Here is a 12,372-nt window from a genome sequence, read left to right as displayed (position 1 = left end):
AATCAATAAAAATATGTTTTTAAAAAGAAAGAGAGACAGGCATTTTGGAGTTGGGCCCCATGACTTGGTACCTGAACGGTGCGGGTGGGAGGTGAAGGAGAGAAAAGGAGGTTGAGCCTCAGCGATGAGGAGAACGGGACTGCACCTCCACGCCCACCTCACCTGGATCCCTCTCTGCTTGGGGACCCCATGTCCACAGCCCAGCTGCCAGCTGACTCGCAGGTTGGTTTGCAACTCTTTGGTTCCAGACAGATTCCCCCAAGCAGCAAAGTCTCTGGGATGCAGGTTGCACAGATGTCACGAGGATGGGCTCTGGGCGGGCGGGCGGACAGATAATCCTCGGACTCATCACCCCTGATATACAGCCTCGGGTCCCAGGGGGAGCCGCTCTGCTAAGTAATTGCTTCTGCCTTGATTACAGGCCTTCGCAAATGACTGTGGGCCTGGTCCCACCAGTGTATTTGAATCTTACAAATGTCCACACGCACAGCCACCCTGCACCGTCTGATCATTACCTTAAAAGGTTTAATTTGCTTAGTGAGGAAATTAGACTATAAACTATTCGGAAATTATGGAAAGTCACACGTCAAAGAGACCCGCCCCTTAAGCACATTTTGCTAGCGGGTGTGTGTGTGTGTGTGTGTGTGTGTGTGTGGCCTCGCAGGTGCGTAGTTAACAGAAATTAGTGGCTGGGCAAGAACCTGGACCCAGATTAGACCCACAAACAACCCCAGAACTACAGGGGCCTCTTCCTGGAGCAAAAGGGTACCAGGTAGAGGCCCCTCCAGCCAGAGCGGGGAACCCCACCCTGGGAAGGAAGGTGAGGACTGCAGTTACTGCCACCGAGCTCTGGACCCGCAGGGAGAGATGGCTCCCCCACACTGAAACGGGCGGTGCTGCCTGCTGTTGCCACTGGACACAGGCCACCTCCCACCCCAGGACCCCTCTCTGGCCTGAGGCCTTTTGTAGCCTGAGCCCCTCCTTCTCTCTTTTTTTCTCTTCCTACCTGGATACAGCATCACGACCTTAATCAGAACAGTTACTAATAGAACAAAGTATTTGCGTCCTTCATCATACTCAGTCCTCACAGTGACTCAGAAAAGGAGCTATTTCTATTCCCATCCCTTTTCCGAGATGGGAAGGTGAGGCTCAGAGAGCTCTACACTGATTCAAACCTTGTTCTCACTTCCTCTGTGAAATCCACCCTCACAGAGGTTTTAGCCCAGATCCTGTGAGCATCTGCCCAGCTGAGCCATGGAGGCCCAGGTCTCCGGAGCGATGGGGCCAAGGTCACCAGTGAAGACTTGACAGAAGCCAGAGAAACCACCCTGTGGCCGGGCCAAAGGCAGAGTGTGCCGGAGCGGAAACAGGCTGTTCTGAACCCGGGGATAAATCAGCGCCCAGGCTCCCAAGGACGCCGCTCACCTGCCCTTGGCGGACAGCCCTGCTTGCGGCCGGAGAGTGACTGGCGGGGGGAGGAGTGGAACTGCTGGGCTGGTGAGCAGCTGGCACAGCTCCCCCCTGACAAGCGACACAGAGGCCCTCTGTCCCTCCAGGTCCCCGACAGGGCCTGTCTCTGCCCGCCAGGCAGGTGAAGGCCCCGGGGCAGGGGGACACCCCCAGAGAAGCATGCCATTTTAGACAGGAGCCCCTTGGAGGGGCAGTCACCCCCAGAATGCCTCCAACTCTTCCCCATGACCCCACAGGCAGGCAGAGTGGCCAGGGGTGCAGCCTGGAACGCTCTTGAAGGCTTCACTTTAAATATTTGTATGACTGTTACCCTCTCTGATTCTATAGCCGTTTGCATTATCATCACTGCTGGTCTGTTTCCCAAGCCTTCATGCAAATCCACATGGTATCTTTACCCCATGGTTTACCCCAGCACACAGCTGTTGCCCTCCCCACTCTGCCAGGCTACCCCCACCTCTGTCTGAGGGCTTCTAGGTCATTAAAGGTCACCTGAATGGGAAGGTCTCAAGCCTGGGGTAGGAGGAAGAGGTCAGAAGCCAGCGCAGGCCCAGCACTGCAGGCAGATTCCAACAGCCGGGCCTTCCAGGGCTGTGGGTCAAGCGGCCACTCAGGGCCAGAAACCCAGAGACACAGATACAGCACCTAGCCTGTGCTGGGCACGTTTTACCCACTATCCTCTCACTTCACGGCAACTCTGTGGGTGAGAATGAGTGCCTCTTAACAGATAAGGGAATAGGTTCAGAAGGGCCTACGCACTTGTTTATTGACAAACAGCTAGTAAAAGTCAGGACAGGGATTCAGCAAACAGAGTGGTTCCCCAAACTATTCTGCTCGTAAAACACCTCCCTTTTGAGAAGTGCTCCAGCTGCCAGGTTTCCCAAAGCACCCGCCATGAGCATCCCCACTTTTCCTGAAGACGACACCGCTCAGAGATGTCAAGGAAGTTGCCTAAGGGCACCCAGCACTTGAACCAGTTCCTGCAGCACAGAACCTGTCCTGTCTTCACTGCACTTCAGAGCAAGGGAGCTGCCAGGAGGGGGCCCAGAAGCCCTACTCTCAGACCCCTGCCCTCTTCAGACCCTGGGTTCCTTTGCAAGGAGACAGGGGACCCACGACATGCTGGGCACACAGTCCAGAAAGGACCTGCTCAGCAAATGCAGTTCAAGGAGTTGGCGCTTCGGATTGCGACTGAAATTGCATGGCCTTGAAACCACACTGCTCTTCTCTCAGGCTCCGAATCTTATTTCCTTTGGAGAAAGAGGAGCCAAGAACCCGAGGAGTAAAAACAACAAACAACAGCACAAAGGAGCCAATGTTATTGAACAAGAGAGAGTTCAACACCCCTCACCCCCCAAAGAAAAATGCAACAACCACAGAGTACAACCTTCCACAATACTGTACTTGTCTGTGACACAGCAACATCGCCCTCTGCTGCCAGTCGTCAGTATTACCCCATCTCCCAGAGGTGAAAGCTAATCTCCAACTTCCCCTTACCCCGCCCACCCGCCCCCCCACCACCCCACGTGTCTGAGCTATGACACACATCCAGGGGCCACTCTGCACATTACAGCCGTGATTCTCTTTGACTTTAAGGAGCACAGAGAAGGAATTCTCCCTGGCTCTCACCAGGCATCTTCCAAACCCACAGCTGAAAGCTGCCTGAGTTGCAAGGTGCAGAGTTTGGGTTCCCCAAACCACTCTGATGATAAAAAAAAAAACCTCCCTTGAGTGAGATGCTCCAGTGTGCCAAGTCTTCTAAAGCAGCCACCATTAGCGTTTCCTTTTTTCCTGAAGAAGGCAGTGGAGCTCAGAGATGTCAAGGAAGTTGCCTAAGGGCGCCCAGCACTTGAACCAGTTCCTGCAGCCAGTGTGAGGTGAGGGAGGATCTGAGGTTCCAGAGACTGCCCTGCTCCTCCTCCCCACCTCACGTTCTCTCTGCTCACAGAGTCCCACTGCACATGTGCCCCAGTGTGCCATGGGAAAGCAGGGGCCAGGGGACACTGTCATGAGGAGCAGAGCACCCAGCTCTGTGGCCAAGTCACAGCCTGAGCCCCAAGTGGGAAGTGGGTCCCAAGACCCCTGGTGGGAGGTGAAGCCACTCTGACCCTGAGCAGCTCCTTTCCTCCGTCCTCACCTGGGACTGGGACTCTGCCTGCAGCTGTGGCTCCCTGTACCAAACAGCCACGGTCCCAAAGAACGGGGGGGGGGGGGGGGGCGACTGCCTATTAATCCACGTGTCCTCCCTGGGGGGCCTCAGAGCTGCCCGATCTTCGCATCTGATTGACCCTCCATTGGCAGTAGGGAGGACCACTTCCCTCCACATAGCACCCCATCACAGGGTTAATGACCTGGAATCAGCACCCACTCTGTGGACAGCTCCCCCACTTTACAAAAGGCTCCGCCCCTGAGACTGGGTCATTTCATGAAGCAGGGCAGTCCCATGGGACAAGGACAATAACTGTGCTAAATAAAGGGGTCTGTGCATCTCCCAGGCAGCCTGGGCCTCCAAGACTCGCAGGACACCATGCAGTGGTTGTAAATTCACTGTGCGATCTACTCTTTGACAGCCTATGGGCAAGGTTTGGGGCCAGGAGCCTATATGGGGGACAGAAAAATGATCGACTAACAAGCCTTCCCTCAAGTCCACAGGAAGCTCAAACAGGTGCATGAGGAATGAGCAAAACAAGGCAGTTCCCACTGAGTCACCAGGAGGGAGGAGGGACAGGGTGGCCATGCCTCCCAGGGGCTCCCACACACTGAGGAGCTGACTCTGGGCCATGGAAGATGGGCAGACCTTGAAAGGGTGAACATCGTCCCCGGATGATGAGACAGCAGAGCCAGGGCGTGGAGGTGGGGAAATGCAGAGCGTGCCTGGGCAAGGGGGCATCCTGGGGGGGGGAGGGGTCTCGTACCTAGGAAAGCAGTGAGCTAAGGACTGGAAGGGAGGGTGGGCACAGGGCAGAAGGCTCTGATGGTGCAATGCATCTGGAATGCTCTGTAGGCAGAGGGGGCCCTGAGGAGCTGGGGGAGAGGGGTCAGGACCTGAGCTGTGTGGTAGGACGCTAGTCTGTGGGGTAGAGGGGGTGGGGGTCAGTCAGGAGGTTGCTGCTGAGCAAGGCCTGGGAAGACTCCAAATGAGGGCCATGGCCAGGGGAGGCCAGGGAGGCAGGGAGGCAGGGCACCAGCTGGGTGTCATTGTTACTTTTGGTCAAGAGCTTGTGGCCCGTAAACTGGTGCTAATCCCTCCCCAGCCTTCACTCTGAGCCTCTCCTGGGTCTAGGGGGACCCTCTCTCCTCATCACTACTTCTCCCAAACCCAAAACTGCCCCCAGCTGCTACCGCCCTTTCCCAGACCCGGAACCAGCCAGTCAAGGTCGAAACATCAGATGGTGCCCCAGGGTGATTCTGGGGCTCAAAAGAGCTTCTCTATGGACAGAGCCCTGGTTCTGTGTCCCTGGCAGGCTTTGCCTGCACCCCACGGGCTGCCCTGCCATGCCCTGCCCAGCTGGACCGGCCAGAGGTCTGAGCCAGGGCACCTCAGTGCCAACCCTGTCCCCAGATGAACAGGGAGGTGGCGGGGCCTCTTGCCTCCCTCAGCTCACTGGGCTTTCCGCAGGGAAAGGGAAAAACTGGAGGATGCCCTGGCTATAGGAGCGGGGACAACTCACCCATCCCCTGCTCCCTCAATTAGATCCTCCCTCACACACGTTCTTGTTCACTGGTGCTCACAGGTACATGACACACATGCACACACCACATGATGAAATCCACCCCATCAGGCATCTGCAAGAACAGCCGTGTGCTTGGCCAGGACATCGCTGAGGGAAGAAGACGGGCAGATGCTTGCTGCCCACTGAGACAGGGTGCGGGTAGAGGGGAAGGAACGGCGTAAATGCCAGAACAAAGGAAGCAAGGCGAGGGCCACAGGCGGGGAAGGAGAAGGAAGACAAGGTTGGGGACTGGAAGGACACACGAAAGGCTTAGATGAAGAAACAGAGGCCCATCTCTAAGCTGGAGGATCTGTAGGGTGTGCCAGATACTGCCCCCACACTCAGACACACACACACACACACACACACACACACACACACGCACGGAGACAGCAGTGCGTATCTGACTACAGTGTGATGCTAATGGACAAGGAGAGCTGCCTTCTGAACACAGGCCATGCAGGCAGCCCCAGTAGTTAACAAGCGGATCTTTAATGTACTTTCCAACTCATATTGCACAAAAATCATTGGGACCCTCAGAAATTCAAATGACTCACTCCCCACAGTTAAAGCTTTGGGAGGATTTGGGAGAAATCGTGTTCTGTTCCCGGGACCGGCGTTTCCCTCCCTGTCCCCAGAACACACAATCTCTGAAGGATGCACACCACCCCTCCGGGGTTCGCTCGCCTGGCGAGCCTCCTCACAGTCCCAGTCCCGTCCACGGGCCCCCCACACTGGGCCCCCCCTGACACTGGGCCCAATGTCACTGATGGACAATCCCCGCCTCCTGTTCTTGTTTGCTGTTATCAGCTGGTCCATATCCGCTGAGGCACCAGCCTAATGCCTCAGGTACTAGATCCTGGGGCAGAAGTTCCTGCCTAAATGCCACGGAAATAAATTCTAGGAGGTCCCCTCCACCCTGACCCAAAGCTCCAACAGGAATTTTCCTGATGGACCCAACATCAGAATGAAAAACCAAGGCAGTCTTAAGAGCTCACACACAGGGGCCAGACACTGTCCCAACCCAAGGCTTCACCCAGACGGACTCATCCAAAGCTGAAGAACAACTCTAAGAGGCAGGACTATTAGCATCAGCCCCACTTTCCCGGTAAGCAAACTGAGGCACAGAGAAGTGAAGCAACTTGCCCGAAAGCACACAACTAATAAGTGGGTTCAAACCCAGGCAGGGTCTGGGCTCTTAACCATCACATGAAACTGCCTCTTCCAAAGGAGCCCAGCGGGGACCCTGCCAGAGACAACTCCTCTAGGCCTCCGAGGCCCGTGAAGCAGCCTCATCTAGAATCGGGGCTCTCAACGAACCTGCTCTGAAAGCTGCAGGAATGATACAGCCAAGAGCCCTGAAGCACCAACTCCCCGGACAGAGAAAGCGTCTGAGGATCTGCAGGAGCCCTCTGTCAGCCACCCTGGTGCACGCTCCCCGGGCAGCTCAAGTGAGCTGGGGACCCTGGGGTTTCTGGCAGCGATGGGGCTGGTGACCCAAAGGGGGACCGTGGAGGAACAGCCTCTCACCAGAAGGGTTCACACATCCCCAGGATGGACCCACTGCCCCCCTGCCAGCTCCTGCCTCCCTCCACCGACTGCACAGCGCGACGCAGAGACAGACCAGGCCAGCTCAGGGAGGCTGCGCCCCAGTTCTGACTTACTTGAAGAAGTCCTCCTTGCAGTAGACGCTCCCGGCCCTGGAGAAGCACCTGTCAGCCAGCTGCATCTGGCAGTCTGCACACTTGAGGCAGGAGCTGTGCCAATGTCTGTCCAGGACCTTCAGGATGAACTTGTCCAGGATGTGCTGGTTGCAGCCAGCGCACTGGGGGATCTCTGTGGGGAGAGGAAAGAGAGGCAGCGTGAGCCCTCCGCACAGCACCGCTCACCAGAAGGGCCCGTGTGGACGCCTTCCCATTCCCCCATCTCCCCACCCCTCCCCCCCACCCCCCGTGGTTGGGGAGGACAGAACCCAGCCTCTAGGGCTGCCGCGTGCACAGTGCAGGCCGTACACCGCACAGAGACCTCTGGTCAAGGGGGCTGAAATGCAACCCATGCTTTGCTGGTCTTGCTTTGGGTGTCTTTGGCCCAAAGGTGCCTTCTGTGTTTCTAAGGGCACCACAAGGCTAGCAGCACCGGCTCCCCCCATTTACGCCAGCTGCAATTCCACAGCCCACGGGCCAGGAAGACCCAGCAACCTTCTCCTCTATGTCCATGACACTTTCACTACTGGGTGGAATCTGGGCTAAAAACATCGTCGCCAAAGCAAGCCCTAGGCATGGACTGAGAGACCACCTGGCGGAAAAACCAGATGACTTGTGCAGGGGGTGAGTAGAGATCGAGGCCCAGGTCTGAGGGTGTCTGTGGAAGGAGAATCTCAGTGTCTTGAGAGGATCTCCTGGGAGTGCTTTAATGAGCTGCAATGGATACCAGGGACTGGCTCCAACAACATCCCTCCTAACGTGCCTTCCTGGGCTGCAGACCACAAACCAGAAACTGCGTTTCCAGGCTCCCTTGCAGCTCAGGTTCCACCTGTGATTTAGAGTCTGCCAATCAGATGTACTTAAAAGGGACCTGGCCCTCGCTGGTTGGGCTCAGTGGATAGAGCATCGGCCCATGGACTGAAGGGTCCCGGGTTCGATTCCGGTCAAGGCACAAAAGAGAAGCAACCGATCGATGTCTCTGTCTCTCCCCCTCCCTTCCGCTCTTTCTAAAATGCAATGGAGCCCTAACCGGTTTGGCTCAGTGGATAGAGCGTCGACCTGCGGACTCAAGGGTCCCGGGTTCGATTCCGGTCAAGGGCATGTACCTTGGTTGCGGGCACATCCCCAGTAGGAGGTGTGCATGTACCTTGGTTGCAGGCACATCCCTAGTGGGAGTGTGCAGGAGGCAGCTGATCGGTGTTTCTCTCTCATCGATGTTTCTAACTCTCTATCCCTCTCCCTTCCTCTCGGTAAAAAATCAATAAAATATTTTTTAAAAAATAAAATAAAATGCAATGGAAAAATATCCTTGGGTGAGGATTAACAAAAAAAAAAGGGGGGGGTGGGGCCTGAATTGAGAACTAAGTTAAATGGAGGCACAGCCTTCGGGCAGGCTGCCCTGTGCGGGTGTGGAGCACGCAGAGGCTCTGGGGGTGGGGGGCTGTGATGTCCTGCTCAGTCATGGCAGAGGCGAGGAAATCCCGGGGGCTGGGAGTTACTCCCGGAAGCCTGGCCCACACATGGCTCCACTGAGTTGAAGCGACCTAATATCAGGTAACTGACTACTTTCCACTTAGATAGTGAAAGTGGATTCTGTTGTCTGCAACTCAACCCCAACCACTGCCCAACCACTGTTCTTCCCGCCCCGGGTGGCTTTCTATCCAAGGTCTGTTTTTCTTCCGTTTCACCTTTGCCAAGGGATTTTGAGTCAGTGAAGCAGTTTCAAAATAGACAAGATGGTCAGGCTTCCATGAGTGGATGAGTAAATAGGCCCTCCCTCCCCCCTCCAACCCCAAAGGGAAGGCAATAAATTAACAATAACAAAAACACATAGAAGTGCAAGCATTTGGCTGGTATTTCTCACCTCTATTGTAAATAGGACCTTTGCTAATTATCTGTTTACACGGTGTCTTTCCCATTAGAAGGTGGGATTCTCAAGGGGCAGCACCAGTGTTTCTCGGCCTTGTAAACTCACAGCCTAGCACGGTGCCTGGCACACAGGACACCACCACAGATGTTAATCGAGGGATAAATAATTGATCAAATCCTCTCTCAGAAGCTCACCTTGAAACACTTCTCCTCTAGTTTCTCCTGCACATCCCCAAACGTCAACAAACGTCAAAAAACCAAATCTCTCATGAATCATACGGGTTTCTCAATTCATATCATGTTTGTTGGTTGTGACATAATTTTAAAGTGTTAACATATGGGAATTAGCCTCAATGCACTGGGAGAAAATTGAAAACATCTAAACTATGGAAGGAGAACGCTTTCTCAAGTAGAAAGTCATTTGTATCTAAAACTTATACCCAGGCTGTGGGACAGTCACTAAGTTGCCATCACTAGCCCTGTACACACGTGTCAGTCTTGGACCCCATTAAACCCCGACCCCAGCCTGTTCCCTTCAAGGCTTTGGCAGCCACCAACATTTGCCTGAAAGTCAGACCCCTTCGATGCCGTGCCCTTTGACCCCATTCTCAGACCAAGTACACCATGAAAACTACCAGGGGTCACACTTGGTGAAACAAGTGAAAACTGGACACTTGCTACTGGTCCCAGGTTGTATGGGGATTTTTTTTTTCTATCTCAAAAGGTTTCCTCTGTAACAAAGAAACTGTTCAACCAACAATTGCTCACCAAGGAGTTCCGATGTGCCCAGCAAAGTGCTAAGCACATGATGACTACAGAAATCTCCATCGGAGAAGGGGAATAGAGAGCACGCAGGGTAAGACCACGGATTCTGGAGTTGGACGGCCTGCGTTCAAATCCTGGCCCTGCTTTATAACCTTCAACAAATTACTTTGCCTCCGTTTTCTCGCCTGTTAAAAGCGGTGGGGGTGGGAGGGTGGGGTGTGATGATGACATAGTACCTCATAGGATTGTTGTGAAGACTGAACAAATCACCGTGTATACAGCTGGTGCTCAGTAAGGGCTTGCTATCATTAGGAGAGAACTGCAGTAATTGGGTGTTAGATGAGGTGCCGCTGGGGCCGAGGGGAAAGGAAAGTTAGAAACCACATTCGCTGGCTTGATCTCATTGAATCTTCCCAGGGACTGCTGCTTGGAGGTCATGACCCTCACCTGGAGGCTCAGAGAGTACCCACATCACACAGCAGCTCTGCAAAGCTGGGGGCTGCTCTCTCCACCACACCCCTGCCTCCCTCCAGGAATTACCAGGATCCCCAGGGTGGCCAGGGAGGCTGTGGCTGGGCGAGGCCTTGGGAGCAGAGAGATTTGGATACACACAGGTGAGACTATGAGGAGTGACAGGTGCATAACCAGCAGCTCCTGTGGTGCAGCACGTCCTGGCGGTGGGGGGGAGACAGACATCCCAGGCGAAGAGCATCTGAAAGGTTTGGGCCAAGGGGCGGGGTCTCTCCTGCAGCTGCTGGGCCTGGGGCTTGAGGAAGGGAGTGTCAGGGAGACGGCTCTGGCCTGTTTTGCAGGAGAGGGGAGGGAAATTCTAACCAAGAAGCCCTCAGGGCTCAGGGAAGTGGTTTGGGGACAAACGGGTACAGAGCGCAGGAACCTGTGAGCACCAGCACCTTGTGCCTGGCAGTCACCCCGGGGCACACCGCCTGCTGCTGGATCTGGGGAGCCAGGGACTGGGCCATCGGAGGCAAATTCACCCTTGGAGAACCAGACAGAGAACAGCCCTCCGGGTGCTGGGTGAGCCCCAGCGGGGGGCGGGGGGGAGAAGGGGGGAAACTGCTCCCTCCCCGCACCTCCTGGGTCTGGGGCCAGAGGCCGCCGATTCCCACCTAATTGTTGTTTGGCCTTGCCTGGGAGGAAAGATGCGGCTATATTTCTCCTCCCGGCTGCAAATGCACGGGGATGAGGGCGAGGATGTATGCCCATAAAATTTATTTCGACCAAGGTATCTAGCGGGACCCTTAATATGATGAGTATTCAAGAGAGAATACATTAAGGCTAATGTATGCAGGGAGGGCGGGCCAGGAGTTTTAGAGGCTTGCAAGCCCAGACAACAGCACGTTTAGGAACAGCACTAAGAGCAGACCGGCCATTGCAGCTGCCAGCTTGCAGGGAGGCGTCCCCGCCGGGCGGGGCGGGGCTGCCCAAACTTGGGTTCTCGGAGGGAGGCAGGCCTTGGGACCAAACCGGGGTCCTCGGTCGGGGCTTGGCAAAAAAAAATGTAAGGGACATACTAAGGGTGCTTTTTTTAAATGAAAAAAAATAAAACCTTCCCCACTGTAGATTTTAAGAGGAGAATTTTAAAAAAACAAAGATAATGTAGAAATGCTTTAATAAATCCATAATGTACAATAATAATAGTAAAACCAGGCGTCGAGAGCCTGTTATGAGCTGTGCCGGGTCCCGAATGCATATTAATTACCTCAATAATCCACACCACAGGGGAGGAAGGTACCATTATCCCCATTTTGCAGGTGAGGAAACAGCCTGGGAGAGGGTAAGCCAAGTGCCCAAGGCCCCGCGGTGGGGGAGCCAGGATTTGAACCGAGCCTGCGTAGGGCGGGCTAAGCTGACCCGAGAGCTGGAGTCTGGGGCATCACCTCGCCCGCCTGGCTCTACCCTATCATTTTATGGAGAGAAGGAGGCAAAGAGAGAGCCTCCAAGCTGCTCGGTGCACAGTGACGGGGCAAGTGGGAACATTGAACATCTCCTTAGCAACCACGCTCCCTAACAACTGGGGAAAGGGAAACAGGGGGATGTTTGAAGCACAGATTTGGGCCCTTTGGACGGAGTATGCAGGTGTGTATGGGACCACCCAGTGCCCTGGGGAGGCCTGGCAAAGCACCCCTGTGGGGCGGATCCCCTCCACCCCGGTGGCCAGCTTGTTGAAGGCATCTGTCAAGTTCAGATTCATCCCTGTGCGTGAGGGGGTGCCGCCCTGTGAACTCAGAGCCCACACTTCTGGTGACAGCGCTCCAAGTAATTCTTTAGTTTGCTGTGAAATGCAAGCTTTCTAGAAAAATTTCAAAGGGCAACAACACTAGCCTTTTCAAAAACTTGCAATAAATTATGTTTTGTTTTGTTTTTTTTACAGTTCAGAGAGAATGAGCAGGACGGCGGTTATAGGGGTCTCCTACCAAAGTAAAGTTGTAGCCAACGTTTCTAAGGAGCAAGAGGCTTCCCCAATCCCCAGGAAAGTCAGCTTATTTCCTGCAGTATTTACTGTCCCCAAACCCACCGTACAAACCGGAATAGAAGCAGACCCCGGGAGTCACTAAGGCAGAATTTCATCTATAAACTCAGTTCCTGATATAAGGCATCATTTCATTTCAAATGAAAATTTTTATCTTATCTGCACGCAAGTGTGTGGTGATGCTCTTTCCTGGGACTCTGGGGAGGGAAACTCAGGCATGAAGAGACAGGACGCCCCTGGAACAGCCAGCAAATCTGCAGAGATGCTGGGCCACACAGTCCAACGCCCTCCCCACTGGCAGGTCCCTCCACCAGCCGCCTGTGTCCTGCAGAGTGACACGGCTGAAGGCACAGACCTAACCTCC

General features: G+C 54.6%; 1 protein-coding gene across 1 annotated transcript in view; it reads right to left on the bottom strand.

The window, feature by feature from the left end:
• LHX4 (LIM homeobox 4) overlaps nucleotides 1-12,372 on the bottom strand; it is a 40,217-nt gene that overhangs the window by 16,082 nt on the left and 11,763 nt on the right. The window contains exon 2 of the mRNA XM_070396714.1: nucleotides 6,845-7,016. Within this exon, the coding sequence (XP_070252815.1) occupies nucleotides 6,845-7,016 (172 nt within the window). The remainder of the gene's footprint in view (nucleotides 1-6,844; nucleotides 7,017-12,372) is intronic.

This window comes from Myotis yumanensis, unplaced genomic scaffold (genome assembly GCF_028538775.1).
Source record: "Myotis yumanensis isolate MYYU_CA2020_CCGP unplaced genomic scaffold, mMyoYum1.0.hap1 SCAF_17, whole genome shotgun sequence".
Taxonomy (NCBI): Eukaryota; Metazoa; Chordata; class Mammalia; order Chiroptera; family Vespertilionidae; genus Myotis; species Myotis yumanensis.
Note: the sequence above shows the minus strand (reverse complement) of the source record. Positions and strands in the feature narration are given on the sequence as shown.